Source organism: Chelonia mydas, chromosome 8 (genome assembly GCF_015237465.2).
Source record: "Chelonia mydas isolate rCheMyd1 chromosome 8, rCheMyd1.pri.v2, whole genome shotgun sequence".
NCBI lineage: Eukaryota > Metazoa > Chordata > Testudines > Cheloniidae > Chelonia > Chelonia mydas.
The window spans coordinates 90,884,763-90,908,524 of NC_057854.1; the positions used below are offsets into that span (position 1 = coordinate 90,884,763).

The window sequence follows — 23,762 nt, forward strand, 5'->3', positions numbered from 1 at the left end:
CATTAAAACATGCACAAACATCTGAGCCATGCTTGCACTGTTGACGTATGTGAGCCATCTTTCAGAGCTGCTTATAATGGAATCAAAATCAGCATGCACAGTAGATTATATACAGTTTTAAAATTTGCTTGTTTTCACATGTTGGAAAACTGAGACTGTTGATTTTCCAAATATGCATAACCAGACTGCCTGTGAGTTCAGCTTATTGCCCCTGACTTCACCAGACAAATGTAATAAATAATACCGTGCAATTACATAGCCCCTTTCATTTAATTGCCTTTAATTATTAGATCTGTTTTACAAATGAGTTGGGTGAGGAATAGAGCAGTTGAATGACTACTCAAAGCCACAAAGAGAGTCAGTAGTAGAGCCGGGAACAGATCCCGAGAGCTCTAATGCCCCAAGTCCCCCAGGTAGCATATATCTTCTCAATGGCAAAATCCTGCCCTGTTTTTCTGGAGTAAATTCAGAATAACCTCATGGCTTGCAGTGGATTTATGCTGGATGTATAGAAGTGCCTTGCCTACACTTATGAGAGTGAGTAGTGTACAAGCACTACACATGTAGCTACACGCCACAGTGAAAGGCAAGATGTGTTCACGCTTGTCACTGCAGTGTGTGGCTTTATGTGGCAGTGAAAGGCTCCAGTAGCGGAGAAAGCAGGGAGCTGCAGAAGCCTTTCCCGCTGCCTCCCTGTTGCAGAGCTTTTCCCTGGTGCTAGGTATATAGAGAGCCAAATAGGGTATATACTTTAGGGGTTCAGGCAGGTAGGGCACTCTACTCTGCTTGCCTAAGGCGTGCCTGCCTGTCTACACTGATATTTATATGTCTGTACTCAGCATGCTGCCATAAGTGTACACATACTTTACAACAATTGGGAGTAGAACCTGGTCCAGTATGTATGCACTATCTCCTATTACTATTCTGCTAGTCAGAGGAACACAGGCAAATATACCCCTATGTATCCTATCCCAGTGAAAGCTACCAATCCTTTGAACCACTACATTACAGTAGAGATTTTGTTTTTTTGTTCCTTAAAGCCAAAGTGCAAATCTGATCTCAGGGACATCCATGCAGCCTGACTGAGCAGAGGGCCCTTTCCATTCCGGGTGTTCATTTTTGTTCATATTTGATGAGAAGTTACAGTGAGAATGGAGACATTTATAAGCAAAATAAAACTTTGCTTTCTTACTGCTAAGGCCTCAGTAGAAATCAACTACACAGTTACAAAATATATGCAACTGTCTCTCCCATACCTGAAGTCCTGTTGCATTGTACTTATGTAATCTCATTACAAAAAAAAGTATATTCCTTAACAACTTTTTCTGCTTGTTGAAACTATAATCAAAACGATGGCAAATATCACAGGTTTAGAAGAAACTGAAAAAATACTGTTATGAGTTTGGATAGGGAAAAACTAGGCAGAAATGTTCAAATGCAGCCACATAAAATGTGCAGGTGAAATATGCACCTTGGAATTAACCACAAGGGGAGGACTAGAGTCATGCTGCATAATTAAGGGGAGATTGCTTTTAGCAGTGAGCTCTAAGACCCAATCACTCTCTAACAGCAGCATGGCTTAGTGGAGAGGGCACCAGCTTATGATTCATGAGTTTAGGGTTCTAGTCTCACTCCTAGCCTGCTGGGTGGCCTTTGACAAATAACTGCACCACTCTGTACCTCAGTTTCCCCATCTGAAAAATGGGGATCATGAGGTTGACCTCCATTGTAAAGCACACCAAAATCTACCAAAGAAAAGTGCTACTTAATAATAATATTATTATTATTAATGGAGCTGAATGCTAGACCTTTTGCTCTGTATGCTTTCAAATGGGATAATTTTTCTGACCCGTAGGCAGTTGCACTTTTGCTTCTCCAATTTTTATAGCCCGTGGCCACAAGTAGTTAATTGGATTTGCAAATTATGCCTTTGGGTTTCTCCATGTAGATTTTCCACATGCACGTACCCAGTTAGACCTTTAGGTGCCTGGTGAAAATCTGACAACTTTGAGGTGGGTGGACAGTAAGGAAAGGAAAATATAAATAGGCAGAAATTGTCTTACCTGTCAACAGCCATACAGGTCTGGATTGTGTCAGCCCCTACCTACGGCACAGTGGAGTAAGGCCCTTCACTCTTACTCGGACCTGCTGCAATTACAACTCCAGCTGCATGGGGGATATAGAGGCTGCTAGCCTGATATTCCCCTCTGCAAGTAGGGTGGGTAGGGAGGGGATGGAGAGGACCAGGGAGTGGAAGAAGCCCTAGCCACACCCACACTTACTGACCAAAGCAGCTGGCCGAGTGCTGCTCCCTGGAACAGGGTGAAGTAACTTCCTCCTCCCTTAGAGTAAGTGGGTAGGAATTGTGACTCCTTCTCTGCTCTGGAAAAATGCAGCTCTGTGCTGCCCCATATACAGAGCACTGCGTAAAGTTACAATTTAGCCCATGAGGAGCAGTTCTATCAACAAACATGAAACTTCCCTCCTTCTCCTGCTTCCTCACTCCATTCGGTTTTATGTTCTCCTTTTTCAAGGTGGCTGATGCTGCCTCAGCTGCTCAGAGGAATAATGGGTGCATAAAGTAGAGGTCTCTCACAGACCGGTCTCTCTGCTACTCATGGAGCTACTTGATGGCACGGCTGCGACTGAGTCACACACAAGCAGAATCCTTTCCATCATCATAAAAACAACAAATAAATAACAGCTACAGCCTGTAAACACAACTCTCAAATTAAAGGGAGGTTGTGAGTGGTACATTGTATAATCCACTCAAATTAACATCAACCAAGCTAAAGAGTATCAGATGTTCTTCTGGCCTTAGAAGTTCTGAGACATAAACTGTGCATGCAGGAGAAAGAAGTCAAATGACTCATGACAGAGTTTGTTTTAACATAAATTACTTTTCCTGGCTCCTTGCTTTAGCAGACTGGCCCTTTTTGGAGCTCTCACAGCCACCCCAGGCAGTTGGTCTTGCTAGCCAATGTCCTACATTTTGCTTACAAAATGTTGGCCTCTACAAGCTTGCATTCATTAGATTAAGGACAGCCAATTTATTTCAGCATTGTGATCAACGCAAACATAAATCGCTCCTCTTCCCTGTAATGAATCCAGCGTCCAGGCGCCCTGACAGTACCCAGGCAGCAGCACTGCGGTGTGAATGCTTCATAATAACAATGTCACATCTAAAAAGAAGTCTATATGAGCATTGACCAAAGTGCTACAGCCCAGGGACTAGACCTGGCCTGTTAACATGGGGCCTGTACAATGAAGGGGCCACAAACGGAACCTTCATCTCCCTCTGTGTTGAGCTAGAGTACCTGGGGAAGGACAAGAGATAGGGAAAGAACAGATACTGTTTTGGGTTGTGGTTCGAGATCTTCCAGGACCCAGACAGCAAGAAACACCAATGATCCTGATTCAACCATGAAGACTCATGGATTCCAACAAAGTCCAAAGCCTGCTAAAGAACAGCAGCACTGCACCCACAGAACAAGGAGTCGAGGACCTGGTGAATCATTATAATTGTACGTCAGCCCCTTCCTTCCCATCATGCACACAGATCTCCATAGTTTTCTGACACCCTGTGATGCATGAATAGAGAGGAGTGGAAACACAAGGGTGAATTGTGGAAAAAAGAGGCTGATACAGACAGGATGAAACGTAATGAATTCCCCCAAGCCTATGCAGAGAGTGTATTACAGGCCAAGAGGCCGTTCCTGTCAGCCCCCATTGAGGCTGTCAAATTCTCCCTATTTGCTAACCAGGGTAGTAAACAGCTTCATCAAGCCTGAAAGCCTAAACCGGCACCAGAGCAGAGCACCAAACACTGAGAAGAACTATCATCCTATTTTGCATATTCAGGATGCCTTCTCGAACAGCATGGATCTACTCTACCTGCAGCCACCAACCACCAACCCACCTGCATTCCCAGAGTTCAGTACATTCACTCACCAAGAAGCTCTGTACACCCTAAAGGAGTTCTGACCCAAGACATGTGACTCCAACCCTTGCCCTATCTGGCTGGTGAAAGAGAGTCATAAGCAACTGGTGCCACTCCTGAATGAAACAGCCAAAGCCTCATTCAGAGAGGGAATCTTCTTTTACTACTTCAACACATAGGGGTCTCACCAGCCATGAAGAAACTCATGCTAGATACTTTGTGGTAGTTTGGCTAAAACTGGTGTATCAAACCTCTTAATCCTGAGCAAGCTCACAGAATAGATAGCCAAAGGTCAACTATAAACTCATCTAACTGAAATGAACATTCAAGACCTGGCACAATTTGGATTCAGGCCAGGACACAGAACTGAAACAGCTTTAATGGCACTGATCTGTGATTTCATCCTGTTAATGCAAGGAGGGCAGACATCCATTTATATTCTTCTGGACCTCTCTGCAGCATTCAACACTGCTGATCATAAGATACTGTTGTCTCACCTAAGAGAGATGGCAAGGCTCCATGGTAATGTGCTCGGATGTTTTGACTCTTTTCTGAATAGCTGCACCTAATAAGTAATGATGGGAAACTGCACCTGCACCACAAAATCTCTCACTTAGGGAGTCCCACAGGGATCAATTCTCTCTCCAGTCCTTTTCAACATCGACATGCAGGCGCGAGGTGAACTGATCAGAAGACATGGACTCAAGTGCCAGCACTATGCAGATGATATGCAGCTCTACCTAACCTCCACCACATATTACCACACCTCTGTCACCAACACGGTCCAATGCTTAGACAAGGTCAGCTCAAGAACAACTGGCTGAAGCTGAAGTTGAACTTGAGCAAGACGGAGGAGACGCTGATGGGCAAAGAAAAGCATTTTGAAGCTTTGCAGCTGCATGGCAGCCTCCTTTGGCTGGAGGCGCACACCCACACGTGGCCAAGTCGCCACACAGTTTAGGAGTATTCTTGGGTTCCCCACTGACACTAAGTGCTCATGTAGCTGCATCTACAAGAAATGCTTTCTGTCATCTTCAGTTGTTTAGGAGACTTTATCCCACCCTGATGGTTGATGACCTGGACTCAGTTAATCTCACCTCTGTCACTTCTCAGTTCTCGGCAATGTGATATACATGGGCATAAAGCCTTCAGTACTTAGGAAACGCCAGCTAACACAAATGCTGCAGCGGGTCACCTCAGTAGCATAGGCTACCATGAGCACATCAGACCTGCCCTCCATTCTGTATACTGGTTTCCAACAGAATATCAAATCAAGTTCAGTGTCTCAGTCCTTATTTTCAAGGTGCTCCATGGCCCGGATACCTAGAGGACAGCCTAAAGTTCCAGGATGAAGACCTTGGTGGACAACTCTGTTCCTCTGGCACAATGAAACTTTCTGCAATAAGGGTAAAGCTTGTGCGGGAGACAGAACTTTGTCAGGAGCTGGTCTCAAACTGTGGAATGAACTCCTCCAGGAACGAAGAACCATCACAAACCTCACCTCTTTGAACTTGCCTTATCTAACAATAGGGTTGCCAACCATCCAGGATTGTCCTGGAGTCTCCAGGAATTAAAGGTTGACCTTTAATTAAAGATTATGTCATGCGATGAAACCTCCAGGAATACATCCAACCAAAATTGGCAACCCTAACAAATACATAGCGTCATAAAAACACCACCACCAACAAAAAGCAAAGCAAGACACTTCCCAGCACACAATTCTCCCTCTGCTGAGAAGATGACAGAACAGATGTTAGTCACAGTGGTTAATGCACTACTGGGAAGCACTCAGGTATTGATGATGATGAGTGCAGTATGAGAACCTATATAGATCAGCCCAGGAAAAGAAGAAAAGAGGAAGAGAAGGATCAAAGGGAGGGAGACAGAAAGGATAAATGAGACAGAAGAAAGGTGAGAGGAGGGTGATAGACTTAATGACAGAAGAAAATTAAAAAGGAAAAGTATATTAGAGAAATAGCCAGATGACACAGGGAAGGTATTAGTGTCTGGAGTGGCGTTTCATGAAAAAGAAAAAAGGGACATTCTGGACAGCCTCTGTCATCCCTTTCTTCTTTTGTCTCATGCCTCTTGTATGCTCTTTCCACCTCTTCTCTCTGTCTCTCTTCAGAGGGAAATAGGATATGACACCCGCCCCCCCCCCCAGGAAGCAAATCCAAAAAGCCAAAATTCTGACAATGTTTTGCCTCTTGTGGGAAAAGTCTTGGCTGTTCCAAAACCTCTGCCTCCAAGGACACACAGACAATAAAAGGAAGCAGAGAACATGAAAGCTAACTGAGAAGAGCTAGCTTAGCCTCCTCTTGTTCAGTGCAGTACAAGAAATACCCCCTAGGTGGGACTATTGCAAAATTAAACAGACTATGTTACTGCCATTACCAGCATATAATGAGTAATGGGCTGCTTCTACATACAAAGCTTTTATACAAAATATTAAAAAAGTGAGAACAGCTCATCCCCCAAAGACCCCATTTATTACAAGAGCTTCAAACAACTTAGCATCTTTAAGGCAATTATTCATCTCTTTCACCTAAGCTATGAACCAGCTCCCAAACCAGAGGCAAACACACAACTAATTTATCAGCTGTAAGATGTTCAAACACAGCTTCCCTCCAGTCCAAAGATACAGGGTTCAATGTCTAATCTATGCAAAATTAATAGAGATAACAAGGTATTTCATGCCAACATAAAGGAAGTAACTTGTCAGGGAAAACAAGTCCTGAAAGGTTAAATAAGAGCAAAGTGAGTGAAATGAGTTGGCTGGACACAGCAGCCACATGTTATAAATATCCTAGGTGCTTAGCTATGCACTGGGGAGGGGGTAGAAAGGTGGCCTGGGCAGGACAGAGGAAATGGGCATCATCCCCCAACCCCACACACATCCCAGTCTGACAGAAATCCCGCAGAGGAGACAATATGGCTCGGAACCGTTTCATCTTTTCTGACCCGTGGGGGTCAATTGGCGACAGTCTCTGGTAGTGAAGCTCCAATGGACCCCCGCTGCCTATTTGGTGGCGGGGAGGAGTGGATACCCTCCCCATAGCCTAGATGGGATGATGTGGAATGGAGGCCACACATCACCTCACAGGATTGCTCAGCATCTCGCAGATGGGTCAGTATGTATTATATATTGAAGGCTAATAACTGCAATAAATGCAGCCCATAAGAGGATTACACGTTAATTTCATACCATTCTCAACTGAAAACAGTGCTGGTGAAAGGTGCCAGGACAACTTGCATTCTCTATCTATCCACAAATCAGGAACTGCACAAGTTAAGAGCAGTCCAAGCTTCTCTACCAATATTCTCCCAGTGTGTCTCAATCCTGATCTAGAGGAACAACCCCAGGAATAAGGTAGTAGCTAACTCTCGATGCCCACTGAGTCACTGGCCTTTCTGCTGAGTCTCCCCACAACAGTACCAGTTACTGTAGTGCCAATCATCATAAGGTTACCTGTCCATGTGAAAATGAATTGAAACCATCAGCCAGTTTCACACAGGCTCTCTTTATCCACCACCGCCCTGCTTCTGAAGTCAAACCAGGCATCACAACGCCAGCTCATTACATAGGTAACAACTCACGCAAGAGCAGTAAGGGAGCCAAGGACTTGGAATTTTGCGCTCCTGGAATTTTGGGTGATGATGACATAGCTGTGTCTGACAATTAGATACCAAGGAAGTGAAATACATGAGGTAGATCAACAGGTAGGAGAGAGAGAGAAATGCATTTGAAGTCTGAGGATGAAGAAAATCAATATGCAAAATAAAATCAACTTCTTTAAAATGGTGATAAAAGTGTTAACGATTTTGGACTCTCCGTCCGTTATTTATAAAAGGTAACAAAGAAGTCTCCATTCATATTTAGCCAAGCAAGGGAAATCTAAAAAATGCCCAGGCACCATGGTGAATGGAGTTGTGTTAATTAGCCAGATATGGCAGAATTATCTTTGTTCCCATAAAATTAAATTCTATAGTTACCTTCGGGACAAAAGCCAAAAGGCGTACATGCGAGGTAGCAATACTTCTTAAGATCTAGGGTGATGAAAGTATGTCCTGGTGTTTCAAACCACTGGTGTCAAATCCCCAGACTAAGTAATCAGAATGTCCTTTGAGAAATGCATTTTAAAACCCCCAGGCATTTCAGACAGCTAGCACTGTGACTCTACATGCCTGTGCTTCCTTACAGAACAGTCTGATCCGCCGTACTGACACAGCAAGAGTTCAAATCCCAGATGGAAAATTAATCTCACAATGTGGTCTGATTGAGTTTCAGTTCTCTAGTGCATAGCTTGAAGGTTGTTCTGCTTGGCTATGGAAGAGGCGAGGGCAGGGAGACTTAATTTGTCCGACATCCTGTACATCATTAAGCAAGGCATACTCTGAAAAGGACACCACTGGCTATTACAGCTATAAAGAATCTATAGTACTCCCACATATTCATCTTTCCCTAAAAATATTATCATTACACTTTTTTCCTACATAGCCCAAAGAGTGGGTCCAAGGACCACATGACTTCAGTGGGAGTTGCACCTGTGTATCTGTGTGTAGAATTAGGTCCCAAAGTAGGAAGGATATAGATAGTTCTTAAAATGTATAGCTATCTCAAAGCTATAAAGGCACATTTACAGTTTCCTTACAAATATATCACGAGAAAACACTGCCATGGGTTATAATAAGCATAAGGTAGCCCTATTATTGCACAATTTATTGTAAAAGCTGGTATTGAATCTTAACCTGCTTACAAAAATCGATTTACTGCAGCATGGGATCTTCCTGACTGATTTAATATACTTTTCCGCATGTATCCATTTTTTTTTTACCAGTTGGCTGTATATGTCCCATTTGAACTCTACACTGGACAGTCAGACCTTTGGTTTGTCATGAAAAGACCCAGCAGTGGAGACTAAACTCTTCTAACCAGTGTATTTCCTCCTGCTTCCCACCTCTCAGACTTGCTGACAGATGACATAAATAGTCTCACTTGGTTGATCCAACACAAATTGTATTCTATGCCAAGGTGTCAGCTGATAGGAGGTTTCTAAAAGTTATTAGGTGGAAAATCACAGTCTCTTACTATAGATCACCAGGATCACAAACGTAGATATCAAACCTACTGACAACAGAGTTGTTACATGTTTACCGAAGGTTCCTTCTGAGAGTATCTATCTATGAAAGGGTCTGCTCAAAAGGCCACTAAAGGTAATGGGAATCTTTCCATTGCCTGCAATGAGCTTTGGATAAGGTCCATGAAGAGAATATTAAAGTTCTCAAAATACTGTGGGCCAAATCTTGAGTGAGTGTAAAATGGCAGAGCTCAATTGAAGTCAATTGATTTATACCAGCTAAGGATTTGGCCCTCTCTAACTGGCCACATCTTCTACATGAAGAAACAATAAAAGGGTAGGTTTCTTGGATCATTTTAGTGTTCCTGAAGGAATTGACTGCCTTTTCAATTCGCTCTCATAAATGTAAGTGATAAGTAATAAAATCTTTATCACTGCTCTCAGACAGATAATAAACAGATAAGTCAAGCTGATTTCCCAACAAACGGTAACACGTATCCTTTCACTGACATCTAAATAGAACATAATGTTTCATTTCATTTTATGAGTGTGGTATTTTATTAATCATTTACTTTGAAGAAAATAGTATGGCCATATTTTTAAGTATGGCTAAGACGGTGGCCTCCAGCTGTGAGAATTCTGGGCCAGACACCGAGGCATTGTATATCGGCATGACTCCCTGGCAGTCAATGGTGTTACACCAATTTATACCATCTGAGGATCTGGCTTTCTTTGTCTATTACATAGCTACAGAGAAATTACAAATTTGAATCCCAATCTCATGCTGGATGACATTTAAAACAGAGTGCACTTAATTTCTGGATAGCAACAATAATAAAGAAATGCTATACCTTTGTATCCTATCACATCCCACCACAGCTTGTTGAATGGGTATTATTGTGAGCCAACAGCAGAAGCCATAATAATTCTCATCACTTCAAGATGTATCATCTACAAGTGAATTAGGGGCCAGATCTTCAGCTGAGCCCTGATCCAGCAAAGCACTAATTTAGCATGTGGGTAGTCCCACTGTCTTTAATGGGACTTTTGTGCACTTAAAGTTAAGCATGTGCTTAAGTGTTTGGATAGATCAGGGCTCTGATGTAAACTGGTGTCACTCTAATGAAATCAATAGAGCTATGGTGATTTACACTCGTTGGAAATCTAGCCCTGTATTGCAGTCCAGGATCATCTGTCACTTTAATAGTTAGGAACAATCTCTGACATTCTCTGAAACAAGTTTTTACCTGTAACAATTTCTAGTGATATGAAATGACTACAAATCTTCTAACGTGACAATGAACGAAACATGACTGTACAACATGTACTGATCTGATAATACATCAAACAGATGACAGCATATAACATGAGACACAGCAAGGCTGGAAATATTTAAGAGTGGTGGGGTTCTTAGATAGTTTTCTTTCAATATTCAGCTCTAATGTAAAGATGTGTAGGCCAGATGATGATGCCAAGCCTAGCAAACGATGAGCGCTCTGCTTGTTATATAATGATTGTGGGGACTCTGAGGGGATTTTTGTGAATTTCCGCAGCATGGCAATGTGAAAATATTAAAGTGAGCAAAGCAAGCGCTCATCAAGCAAGAAGGTGTCAACCGGTATCACATATCAGTAAACAGTAATAGCGTAGGAGGCTACTGATCTTAGGGCTTTCATGAAAACATGCCGGTTATTGTTGACTGCCACATCCCAAGTGTTTGGATCTTTAAATGGTGGGGGTGGTGGTTCCCCTGGATTAAACTACCACCAGGGGATGCGATTCAACCATATGTAAACATTCATGTCACTTAAAATAAAAAGATAACGCTTCTGCAGACCTAGTGCGGTTTTAAAAAAGTGAATTCAATGCTCATGAAAAGTACCGGGCTGACGGAAAACTCAATCCCTCCATTAAGTGGTACAGCAAGCTCCCCACACCTGTGTGCCTCAGTCTTAATCTAGAGTGATCATCTTTAGGGGGGAGAGAGTAGTTGTGTCTCCATTCAGTCCTCGTCCTCTCTGCTGAGAGTGCTGATGGGGTGCCAATATATGCAATGTGAACCAACACCAGTCCACAAGGAACTGGACGGAGGCCACCAAATCTTTGCCTTTTAATTTTTCTCCCTCATCTTTATTTCTCTAAAGAAATTTGGTATGTACAAAGGCTGGAGCCATTGCCAGTCTTTTGGTGGTTTCATACATGCCAAAGGGAACACATACTGCAGCTAACTTCTTTATGAGCAATGGATTTTCACATAGGCAGAGATTCATTTTCATTTCAGAAATGGGGACTAAGAAACTGGTAACAGGATACAAACCCTTTCATCACTAAGTCATTGCTTTGGATCCGGTCCTGGCGAACGGTTACTACCATTTGTTACCATCTGATACTTTATTAGCCTAGGCTAAGAACCGATTCCTGCAGGACTCCACTGGAAACACACACCTCGATGACAAATTCCCCACGTGGAGTTACTTTTTGAGATCTAGCAGTTAGCCAGTTTTTAATCTATTTAATGTGTGCCATGTTAATTTTATACAATTCTAGCTTTTGAATCAAAATCTTGTGTGGTACCAAGTGGGTGGAAGAGTCCTCATCATAAACTATCCATGACTCTACATACTATCTTTGTTGGCAGTCAAAGCAGAGAGGTTAAGAATTGAATGCGTTATGGAAATTCAAGTGTTTTCTCCTCTAACATGGTGCACCCAGTGAAGGGTACACAATTTGCATACTGAAACTTGAACTAAATTTTTCCTATACCATATCGGTCCTGTGGATAAATGGATGACTTCCACTTGTGGGGAGGCATCTTTCACAAGAACTAAATTTACGTAAGTAATACAAATCAGAAGCAGACCCTTTAAGAAAAAGCAATCACCTGCCCCTGTCCAGGAACCACATCAGATGATCTTCACTGAACTGTGAACTCAAATTTCAAGCATAAGAATTTATCGCAAATCCTTTGGAGTTGTTGAAGAACAAAACCACAAGATCAGACCACCCAAGCCCATTTCCTCCTGTACTTCTTAGTGTCTCAGAATAGCCACCTGAGCCTTCTTTTGCCTATCAAAAATGCTTTGATTAAAGGAGTAGAGAATAAAAAACATCCCGACACCACAGGAAGCCCCTTAGTAAAAGGTACATTAATAGGGTAAAAGCAAGCCAAAAAATGATTAATTTGCTTCTCTGTTTCCATACTCTGTTTACACAAGTTGATTAGAGCACTTAATTACTAATTTACCCTGCTTAAAAACAAGAGTGCTTTTCATTTTTAATGAGATGAGGGAAGGAGACTTGCCTGACAACAGGGAGAAGTAATTTTATTTCCTCTGATGATTTTGTCTACCCAGTTATTAATGTTTCTAAAGGAAAGAATGATTGCTCCCCAATTTTCCCCTGTTTTTTCTCATTAAAGACATAGTCGCAGATACAGATTTCTTCTCACATCAGTCCTTCACCTAACTGGCAATGGTTGGAAGAGAAATATAGGATCAGATCTTCAGCTGGTGTAAATCAGTGTAGCTATACTGAAAAAAACAGAGCTATGCCAAATTATACCAGCTGAAGATCTGGTCCAAAAACTCAAACAACATGATCTGTAGCTATGGTCCTTTCTGGGTGAACTAGTATGAACCTCCCAAGTCCAGGTAATAATCATTGGTACTCTTACAATACATGTTACATGATTCCACTATATTTAGAAGATCCAAGCAGTGCATAAATAAAACAATTTAAAGTTCTTGTAACTGGGAGTTGTAAACTAATCATTTCAAACATGTCATCATTATTATCATCATTTCAAACCCTGGCATGCAGCACATCCCTTTAATACTTATGGACTTTACTCACATGTCCATCATTTTTAAAGGAATGTCAGGATGCCCTATGTCCATATGGCTAATGGTGCTGCTTCAGGGGATGTTCAATTGACGTCAACAGGTAGTTCAGCTGCTCGATTACACTGGCTGTTTAAATGAGGCAACCAATCCATCTTAGTTAATTATACAGTGCCAGTCACTGCAGTGTCTAGTTGTCTTTCTCCTTAGCTCTCATAGGCAATAGAGGGGGGAAAAATCCCAATGATTTCAGACATTATTTTCATACTTGGAAAATCTCACATTCATCCTAGTTAAAAATGAAATCTATTCACTTTTCATGTGTTGTTAATGGGTTGGGGTTTTTTCGGTTCCTTTCATACAAGTCAAAGATTTCTGCCCATATCTGTCTCATAATTGAACTGCAGACATCACAGTCATTTCCATGGCAACACACTGATGTCAAATACTAAACTATGATCTCACTACTGGATCAAACAGAATGTGAGGTTGAGAAGTGGGGGGCAAATGATCTCTGTCAGGCACACACAAAAAATGGATTGCAGATGTAAGCATAACTATGAGGGGAATGAGCAGGGGACTTTCTACCTCAAATTGAGTGTGTGGTGGAGGAGAGGTGAAGGGGGGAGGGAAGTGGAGGCCATTGCCAGACCCGAAAGTGCTGCTGTGGGGCAGCAGGCTCAATGCTTCCTCATCTGTAGGGACGCCCAATAGCTGATAAGTAGAGATGAGAGCTCGGCGCACCATCTACTGGACAGAGGCAACATCAGATTCAGTCTGCAGGAGGAGCTAGAAGCAAGAGTCCAGATTCACTCTAGTAGCCCAACTCAGAGGAAGCGGGAAGCACATTCCCCTCCCCACAGACTTGGAGCAGGTTCAGGACACTCCATGTCCTCTTTCAAGGTGGGAAGCAATGTACTACTGGGAGAGGGGACACTTAACTTATTGGGGGAGTCTGGCTCCAAGGGGTTGAGGACACAGAGGAAGTGGGGCACACAGAATACTGGGTGGAGGAGAGATGGAGATACAAAGCAAGGGAGAAATACAGGGAGAGAGAGAGAGAGAGAGAGACACACACACACACACACACACACACGGTCATGCACCCACATGTGTAGATGCACATGTAACCCACTGGTCAAACTTGCTGTGATATTTATATCTTATTATTTCTTTGCAGTCACTCTCACTATGTGCTAGATGCTTTCCAAGCACTCCTGAGAGTTACAATGGTATAAATGTTCAACATGGGTCTGTGGAGAGCCAAGCCCAAACCAAACTTTTATCGCCCCCTCAATATTTATGTCAAAACGACTCCACTGGTTACAGAAAATTACTGGTCAAACACATTGCATTGCTCTGTATAAAGTTTCTTTTCTTTAATCTTTTCCTCATGGAGAAGATCCCACTTTAATTTGCCAGGTCCAAACGAAAACTGGTAATTAAGTTTCCTAAAGGTAATTTTATTAATTGCTTTAATGTGCAATTAAGGAATGATCAGTGGGATTCCTGGTTTTTACAGGTCAATAATCCTGTTCCTGACTGTATGTGCTATGTCTGAATGAGTAGGCTATCCTGAAGAAAGAACTGGACAATTGCCCAATCAACAGCTCCCACACCCACTTCCAATTTTTACTTACATACAACTGAAGCCGAGTAACAATATATTTGAAACTTTGACATATATTTATTGAACACTTTTACCTAGGAGGAGTTGCTGATGTAAACTGGAAACGATCATAGAAACGATCACAAAGAAATGTGCATAGACAGTGAACCAGGATCCTGGTGCTCAATAGATACAGACTCTAAATCGACCCATCTTGGTCAGCAATGCTAAGGCTACTTCATTCACTGGCATATACATTTCAAAAATCCTTCACATCATGCAATTTTATATGGCAATGAACCACCACAGATAGTCTCCCGTATGTCAGTGCTGAGCCAGGTGGGCTGTTTTATAGCTTATAGCTACAGAAACATTAAAGAGACACAACTAACCAGCTAAAAGAAAACAGTGTATGGCTGGGGCAAATTAAAAGACAAAACTAAATAGCAAAAAGGAAAACAGAAGGTTTTTTCCCTCAGGAGATTCTAGAGACTAAATAATCAAGGATGAAATGGGAGATTATTCTGATCACCCTGAGCATTCTTTTATTGGGTAGACCAATTGTTTTAATTCCTCTTTACCACGGAGGAGAAAAAACGCAGAGGGGACACATGAAGAGGAAAATAAGGAACTCAACTTTCTTTGAAGGAACAACATATGGTGACCAGGCATCAGAGATGGATGTTATAAATCTTTTCTTGGTAGAATTATCTAAAGATGAAATTGTAGTTTTGAATAAAGGCTTGGGCTTTTAAACCCGCACTGGAATCTGGCAAATTAGATTGTAACATAGACTGTTACAAATTTTGCAGTAACCTTCATTTCAAACATTTCTTTGCAAGATGTGCAGGATACTGAGAACTCAGTTGTTAGCACAGATGTGGTCAATAAAGATAATGAATAAAAGGGGAATATGATATTTTAAAAGAAATCCCCTTTAATCCATGAGTCACTAATGCATGCCTTTTGACTTTCTCTTGACTGAAAGATAAGGATTTGGATACTTTATTTGGAATATTCTATCAAGAGCAAAAATCTGTAAGATTTAAAAGTTGGAATCTGACTGCTTTGGGAAAAAACTATGTATTATACTCCTTAAAGAGCAATTAGAGTATTGTTATATAAGAGAGAAGAAAGTAAGGCGATAAATTGATGCTTAGTGCCTTGTGAGAAGAAACATGCTTAGGGCTACAGTATGACTTCTTCAGGTAAGAAACCATTATTGTTGCAGTAAATATAAACAATGGGTCTGATCAAAACCCCAGGAAGGTCAACTGAGAGATTCCCATTCATTTAAACGGGCTTGTGGGTAAAATATATTGATATACAGATAATTCATCACCCCATACTAGGAGTGGTGTTCATTAGAGACTTTCTAAATCAGTGGTCACCAACCCGTCGATTGCAATTGACGGGTCAATTCCGGAGCCTCGGCCGGTCAATCGCGATCTCCGGAGCTAAAAGCTGCCTGCCTGCCATGGCCCCATGCTGTTCCCGGAAATGGCTGGCTGCTCGCACATCTCTGCAGCCCCTGGGGGAATGAAGAGGGGGGTGAGGTGGCTTCGCATGCTGCCCTCGCCCCCAGTACTGTCCCCATAGCTCACATTGGCTGGGAACAGGCCAATGGGTGCTGTGGGGTCGGCGCTTGCAGGCATGGGCAGCGCATGTAGAACTGCTGCCCCCCTCAGGGGCCGCACACAGAGATGTGCCAGCAGCCAGCCGCTTCCAAGAGCGGCATGGGGCTACGGCAGGCAGGGAGCCTGCCTGAGCCCGCTGTGCTGCCGACCAGGAGCCACCTGTGGTAAGTACCTCCCAGCCAGAGCCTGCACCTTGCACCCCCCACTGCACCCAAACCCCCAGCCCAAAGCTGAAGATTTTTACAATCATGTTGTTCATTCTATTTATCACATTCCTATGCGTGTATCTTATTTTCATGCTCGGACATGTCCAGTATTTTTAATTAGAATTTAACATTGAGTATAAACATTATATTTTGTAAGAAAAAAGGCAGAGAAATAGGCAAAAAAAAAAACCCAACCAAACAAAAAAAACCAGTAAATACACAGCTTTCATCTAATCCTGAAAACTGCACCCACCCTGCCAGTTTAACCCACAAAGCTTGCAGCTCATATGGAATTGCAACTTTTGTCATCTTCTCAAAAGCTGAAGTCCTCCAAATTAGCTTAAATATGCAGTAAATACATAACTTTTTAGACAATAATTTTAAATTGTGTTCCTTAGATTGCATTGTAGTCCGAGGTATGAGACACCTGTCCAATGCGGGGCTCTTTTGATCAGTCAAGAATAGTATTAGGAATACTAAGAATAGTAATAGTAGTAACTTCAGCCTCGTGCATGGAGGCAATGAGTTGTTTGTGTAACGCTGCTAAAACCTCCAGTAAGCTCCTGCCACTGACAAAACCCACCTTGAATCTGCTGATTCAGTGTTTAACTTTGTTCTCTGATCTCTGCTAGTCATCAGTGTACTACAACCTTACCCCTGTGGCTATTTAAGGCTCACCATGTGTCTGGAGATGGCAACTTTCAGCGGAATCCCAGCCCTCCCCTTTAAACGCATCTGAAGGACCTGCGCCAGAGCTCCCTCCCAGACCCTGCACCCCCTCCTGCACCCCAAATCCCCTGCACCAGACTTTTTCCCCAGAGCCCACACCCCTCACCCTCTCCTGCACCCCAACACTCTGCACCAGCCTGGAGCCACCTCCTGCACCCAAACTCCCTCCCAGGGCTTGCATCCCTCACTCCTGCACCCCAACCCCCTGCCCCAGGCTCAGCCAATGCACACCCCACAGTTGAGAATGTTACACCGATTTGTGACAATCCCTGAAGGATTTTGGAACTATAAACCACAAATGACACTAATAAAAAGTAAAACTGATGAAATGTCCAGTGGATTCTATAGATTAGGTGCAGTGTGACCATATGATGCCTGCACCCAAACTCCCTCCCAGAGCTTGCACCTCTCACTCCTGCACCCCAACCCCCTGCCTCAGGCTCAGCCCAGAGCCCCCTCCAACACTCCGAACCCCTCGGCCCCAGCCCAGAGCTTGCACCCCGTCCCGCACCCCGATCCCCTGCCCTAGCCCGGTGAAAATGAGTGAGGGTGGGGAGAGTGAGTGATGGAGGGAGGGGGGAATGGAGTGAGCAGGGCAGGGTCTTGGGAAAGGGGCAGGGTACTGGGTTGATCTTAAATTCAAGAAGTGATCTTGTGAATAAAAAGGCTGGAGACCACAGTTCTAAATGATATCACTACTGTACTTCTTTGTTCCCCCTCCCCTGGATCAAGGATCTCCCCAAGGCTGCGAGGTCTGTCTCTGCAGCACCATCCTCATGGAACGTGAAGAAGGTATGCCACATGACTGGGGATCTACACAGAGCAAGTTGTGGGCAAGAGAGGACGGCAAAGAGAGTCAAGTTCCAATGCCTCTCCCAGTCATGAATACAAATAGGCAAAGTTCAACTGTAATTACTATTGCTTATTACTATTATTTTATTTTAACTTTCTGCATTGCAATTTGCATCTTGGTTGGCAGAGCACTACAGATCGAGGCCAAGATTTTCAAAAGTGACTAGTGATTTTGGACGGCCCAGTTTGAGAGTGACTAACTTGAGACACTTGAGAGGCCTAATCTTCAGAGGATTGTGAGCAGCCAACCTCAGAAAGTCAGACCACTTTAAGGTACCTAACGGTGGGCATTCAGAAACCAAGACACCCAAAAATCACTTTTAAAAATGTTGCCAAACTTACTGGGACAAATCCAATCAAAACTCCCACTTAAATGAATGGGCGTTCTGACTAGGTAAGGGTTGAGTAAATATCAAGCAAAGGCCTTATAACATGTTCCCTTATTGTTATACTGGACAAACAAAGAGCTCTGAACGATGCTACGCTATATCACTAATAGAGTACAGTCAATAACAACATCTCCTATTGGCAAACATTATAATGAAGCTAACCATAATTTATGGGAGCAGCACTTAGAATGGTATTGGTTGGGAAGAGGCCCGCAAGACGGTGTGCTAGAGAAAGGAGATCAATATAATGAAAATGAGATTACAACACTGGATATAAGCTTTGCATGACGGCTTTAACAAAGAGTATGGGCTTTACATAGCTTCTTGTTTCTAATTCTACTACAGTCAGTAGATGGATTCCTTTTTAAAAATTATTTTTAATTATTTCAGTTGTCTATGGTGCTGTGCAACTGGTACCGCTGTATGTTGCGGGTAGCCTATTTTAACCAGCGGTGTGTTCTGAAAATGTATTCAGTGGAAACACTTATTGTGTGATTTTTCCAAAGCTGCAGGAATATAACTGTGTGCTGTGACAAGATTCAAGCGCATGACCTGCTCCCCAGTGAACAGGAAGCTCAGATACCATGGTAATGAGCATGATATAAATACCTAGAGAGACAGATCAGTTTCCCCCTCTCCCATGAAAAGAGGCAATAAAGAATGGCTATGGTGTTGATCCAAAGCTCACTAACGTCAATGGAAACAGTGCCATTGACTTGAACAGGCTCTGAATCAGACCCTATATGAGTGGCTGCTTGGAGGGAGGCTGCCTTTGGGAAGGTCAGGCCCCACAGCCAGGGGTCATAAGTCTGGGCTGAACTTCAGACCAGGAAGGTTTCCCTTCATTCTTTCTTCTGCTATGGTTACTTATTTTGATTTCTTATACTAAACTTTTTTTTATTTAAAGAGGGGTAAAAAGCATTGCCGAATGTGGTTGTCTTTGTTTTTTTCTGCTAAATCCTGCCACCCATTTATATGGGCCAAATCTGTGCACAGTTACTGTGATTATTCATTCAAATCACTTGTTTTTACACTCAAAATGCCAGATATGCGTCTAATTGGCCACTGGTGTGTGAAATTGCCAAGTTGCACATGCAAATGCATTAACAGCACATGTAAATTAGCAACATAATTGTGCCTAAGTGGTTTTGAACATCATATCTTTAAAGTTTAAATGAGAGCCATGCATCTTTGACTTTAAAAGCTAATTCTTTTTTGCATGTGTATTTTGATCATGACGAGGTCTCCCAGCCAAAAAGCATAGTTTCCAACTGATTGCTGGCCATGTGCCATCATGCAATGTCTTTATCAAAGGATCAAATGTATTATTTTGAATGTTATGCGGCAGTGAGCCACTGACTGATTCAGGAATGCAACAGCTGACTCAGATAGGCTGTCAAAATATATTGCATCAAATATTACAATACGGCACCTTCAGAAACATTTCTGAACACTTGAGGTTAATGGGAAATGTAGGTGTTCAGCACAACAGAAAAATCAGATCATTTTTATTTAGGTGCCTAAGAATGGATTAAGGTACCAAATATTTAGGTAGTCAACAATTTTAATCTCATATTCTACAGACACTGATGGGGACAGCCAAAAAGTGCTGGTGCCTTGCGTCAAAATGTACTGTTTGAATAGTACTACCTAGGTATTAGCTTGTATACAGTGCTTTTCATCAGTAGATCTCAAAGTGCTTTACAAAGAAGGCCAGTATCAGCATGTTATATTAAATGGGGAAACAGAGGCACAGAGAGGTTAAGTGACTTGTCCAAGGTCATCCATCAGGGATTAGTGGTTTCCTAATTTAAAAGTATGTACTTAAACTTCTAGAATGAAGTCCCACTGAATGACATCATCACAATCTTTTCCTTCAAGGAAGCACATATAATAGTTCTGTGATGTAATTGGCTGAAAGGGTCCGGTTGCAGTTTACATGAGAAAACTTTTTGAAGGAATTCGCTGCATTGTAGCATGAGACAGGGTATTTAGTCTGACTTTCTTGGATGGATTATACTTTTGAAACATTTTGGGTATGCCAGAGTGAGGAGACATATTTAAAATAAAAAACACATAAGAGAAAAGGCAGCTGAGTCTGAGCAACTTCACAGCGTACGATTTTACTAACATTCACAAAACCAAACATAGTACTGTGAGTTTTGAAATATTAATTTACCAAGTATCAGTGTGGACAACAATTTAAACTTTAAACTAAGCATCCATGTATTTGAGGCCAGGCGGTAATCTTCAAAAGATTAACGGAATAGCAAGAATTAAATATGAAGCCCTGTCACAAGAAGCTTTTACTGAAATCAACTGCATTTTTCAGAATGATCGAGTTCTAGCTGTAAGCACCACAATGATACAATACAGATACACTACATAACAAGATACTTAATTTGCTGCAATGGGATTCTCTATACTGAGAGAAGTCTCATGAAAGGAAACTGCTATTCCCAGGTAATGCATATAATTCAGCAGAACCTTCACTCTTCCATTTCACATTTGGAAAAATTTGAAACACCGCGCCAAAGGCTCAACTAGTGTAAATCTGCATATTGACTTCAATAGAACGATGGCAATTTATACCAGCTGAGGATCTGCCCCACTATTCCAAGGGACTGCTAGCTCAGTTTCAGTTCAAAATTTCATGTAACAATTTCTGTGCTTGCTTTAAAAAATGCAGGCCGAGGCTGTCCTGGTAAGAGAGTATGTGCACATGCATTCTAATACACAGTCCAGTGCCTATGTGTGCAACTGCAACATGAAACCAGGCAACCCCTATTTAAATGTTTGTGACTATGTCACTCTCTAACAGCCGATCTACAAAAGATACAAGTTCTAATACTACTTCTACTACAGTGAATGAAGTTAAGGAGCTAGAGTGTGCATTTTTTGGAGCAGACATTCCTAAATTCCATCCTTAATGGTGACCCTAGAGTCACTGTGGTGGATGACGGCAATACTTACGTGGGCACGGAAGTTTTACAGTGTGGCCCATGTTTAAGATTCCCCAGTGCCAGGAAGCGGAAGCAGGGCTAACCATGAACGTGATAACTTGGGATGAAAGAGTGGATGTACTAGCAGTGGTCACAGTCTTAGGGTCTGAGCCTGCATTGAACTCCATGTGGAGCTATATGCACCTGGAGCTCATTGCAGGATCAGGGCCTTACTGAACACCTTCCTTGTTCATCTGCCAAACTGCCTGGGTGAACTCTACAAGCAGTGTCTTGTGCTTGCCTCACCTCCTCACAGCGAAAAGACAAATTTCTCCAATACACAAGAGAAACACAGGTATAGCAATGGTAGGGCATGCTTCAATGAGGGGCGGGAGGAAGAACCAGTAAATACATTTGAGATTGGAATCTTCCTTGCTGAGCAGAACCTACATTTTAATTCCACCTTAATTATTACCTGTGTGTGATGCCAGATATAAAAGTGCATGAAAAGTGGAAACAGCAGGACTTGGGTTTTTCCATTAGTACATACCTGTACTGAAGCAAAATCTCCAGAAGCACAAGCTCCAAGAATAGCAGCACCAACTAAAACAGACTCCACCTCTTTGGACAGGACAATGGGCTTGCCTACACAAGAAAGTGACACACCCGTTAGGGAGAATGAAATGGTGCAGCGCTAAAGACAGAACAAATAATTAAAGTGGGGGTGGGGGGAAGAGGTTTATTCTATTAGCCAACTACACAAACCCCATACATGGCTAAGCCATGGCACTTCTACAGTACCTATCCCAGGCTCCAGGCAAAATACAGAATTTATATAAAAATTTCAGTAAAATAGTAACACACACAGTATAGAGGACATCAGAACAAAAACCCAGACCTCTTCCCAATTGCAAGCATCTTTAAAACCAGCCATCCACACCCTCTATATCAGTCCCCTGCTTAAAAGGTGACCTGTAGGGGGAAAATGAGATAGTAAAGAAGCAAAAATATGACACAATGTGTTTAATAAAACAATGCTTGAGTTCTTTCCCTCCTCCCCCACAAATATGTCAGATCTCCTCTTCCCTCTTTTGTTTTCCTGGAAGACCCTAAGTGATAAACTGGGAGTTTTCCCATTCTTCAGAGAAGAGACTAAGTCCTAACAGAGAGTTTTTCTTCCAACAGGTTTCAGAGTAACAGCCGTGTTAGTCTGTATTCGCAAAAAGAAAAGGAGTACTTGTGGCACCTTAGAGACTAACCAATTTATTTGAGCATAAGCTTTCGTGAGCTACAGCTCACTTCATCGGATGCAACATCGGATGCATCCGATGAAGTGAGCTGTAGCTCATGAAAGCTTATGCTCAAATAAATTGGTTAGTCTCTAAGGTGCCACAATACTCCTTTTCTTTCTTCCAACAGTTTGTAAGACATGTGAGTTGAACAGGAGATTTAAAACCCCCACATAATAAAATATAAAAACAAACAGCACCTTCCATCTACCTTCCTGGCACCTGTGATATCAGATACCTACTAGTTCTCTACCCTCTGCAGTCTTTTCCAGGGAAAACTGGGTAGAAAAGAGCTGAGTTTTTAGTGTTAAAAACAAGTAGAAAAAAAGTGAAAGAACAAACAAAATAAGAACCTTTCAGCCTTCCTCACACCTCATAAAAAAGCCAATCACCAGGTACAAATCCATGTCTTTTCCTAGCTGGAGGCTCTCTTAGTAACAGTCATTACCATTAGGCTAAACAATTATTTATTAGTCCTGCAGTACTTGGCATTGTTGTGAATTCCCTGATTATTATCATTGAGTTAGTTGCATTCTGTGGCTGGATTTACATATTAAAGGCCCATACCGCAAACAATACTGGGGGAAGTGCTTCCTGCTGTGAACAGTTGCATTTAAGTCAATACAATTACTCCGGATAAGCACTACTCCTGATACTAAAATGCAGAGTTGGGTTCTAATCGCAAGGTGTTAAAGTAATCTAGGCTCTTGAACCATTAGGTAACCTGTTACTCCTATGCAGGCCTTCCCTTGTAAGGGGCTAGGAAACTCTTTGTTAACATCAACTCGTGGAGTTTCCTTCATCGTCCAAAGTGGGAAGCACAAGGACAACTCATGATAACATTCTGGGAGCCAGATACTTAGTGGCCTTATGAGAGCTTTGCACCACTCCACCTGCTCAAAGCTACCTTACCCCAGCTCTCCAGGATAGTGGGATACTTGGGTGGCACAAAACTACTCTATTTGCTCCTATGTCTTCTCCAATCTCTCCAGATAGCCTCTCTGTACCCCAGCAATCCTTCACTGCTGGAATGGCCTCTTTGGGCCACAGGCAGCCAGTGTGACTCAGAACATCCCTCAAGCTTCTATAAATTGTACCTAGAGGGGATCAGCCCAGCATAGGTGGACGTAGGATTGGTAAGGTGATCCTATTTCCCAAAGGGAAAACGGGACACCACGTAGGGCTAGCCCTGGTCCCCCCCTTCACCACCACCCCCTGCGCAGGGCTGGTCTGAGCCACGTACCTGAGCCCT

The 23,762-nt window shown here is 42.5% G+C and overlaps 1 protein-coding gene across 9 annotated transcripts in view; it reads right to left on the reverse strand.

Moving 5' to 3' along the window:
- Nucleotides 1-23,762, reverse strand: part of FGGY (FGGY carbohydrate kinase domain containing) — a 350,907-nt gene that overhangs the window by 17,991 nt on the left and 309,154 nt on the right. For all 9 annotated transcript variants that reach the window (XM_043520798.1, XM_043520801.1, XM_007059048.4 and 6 more), the window contains one exon: nt 21,772-21,866. In XM_043520798.1, coding sequence (XP_043376733.1) covers nt 21,772-21,866 — 95 coding nt within the window. The remainder of the gene's footprint in view (nt 1-21,771; nt 21,867-23,762) is intronic.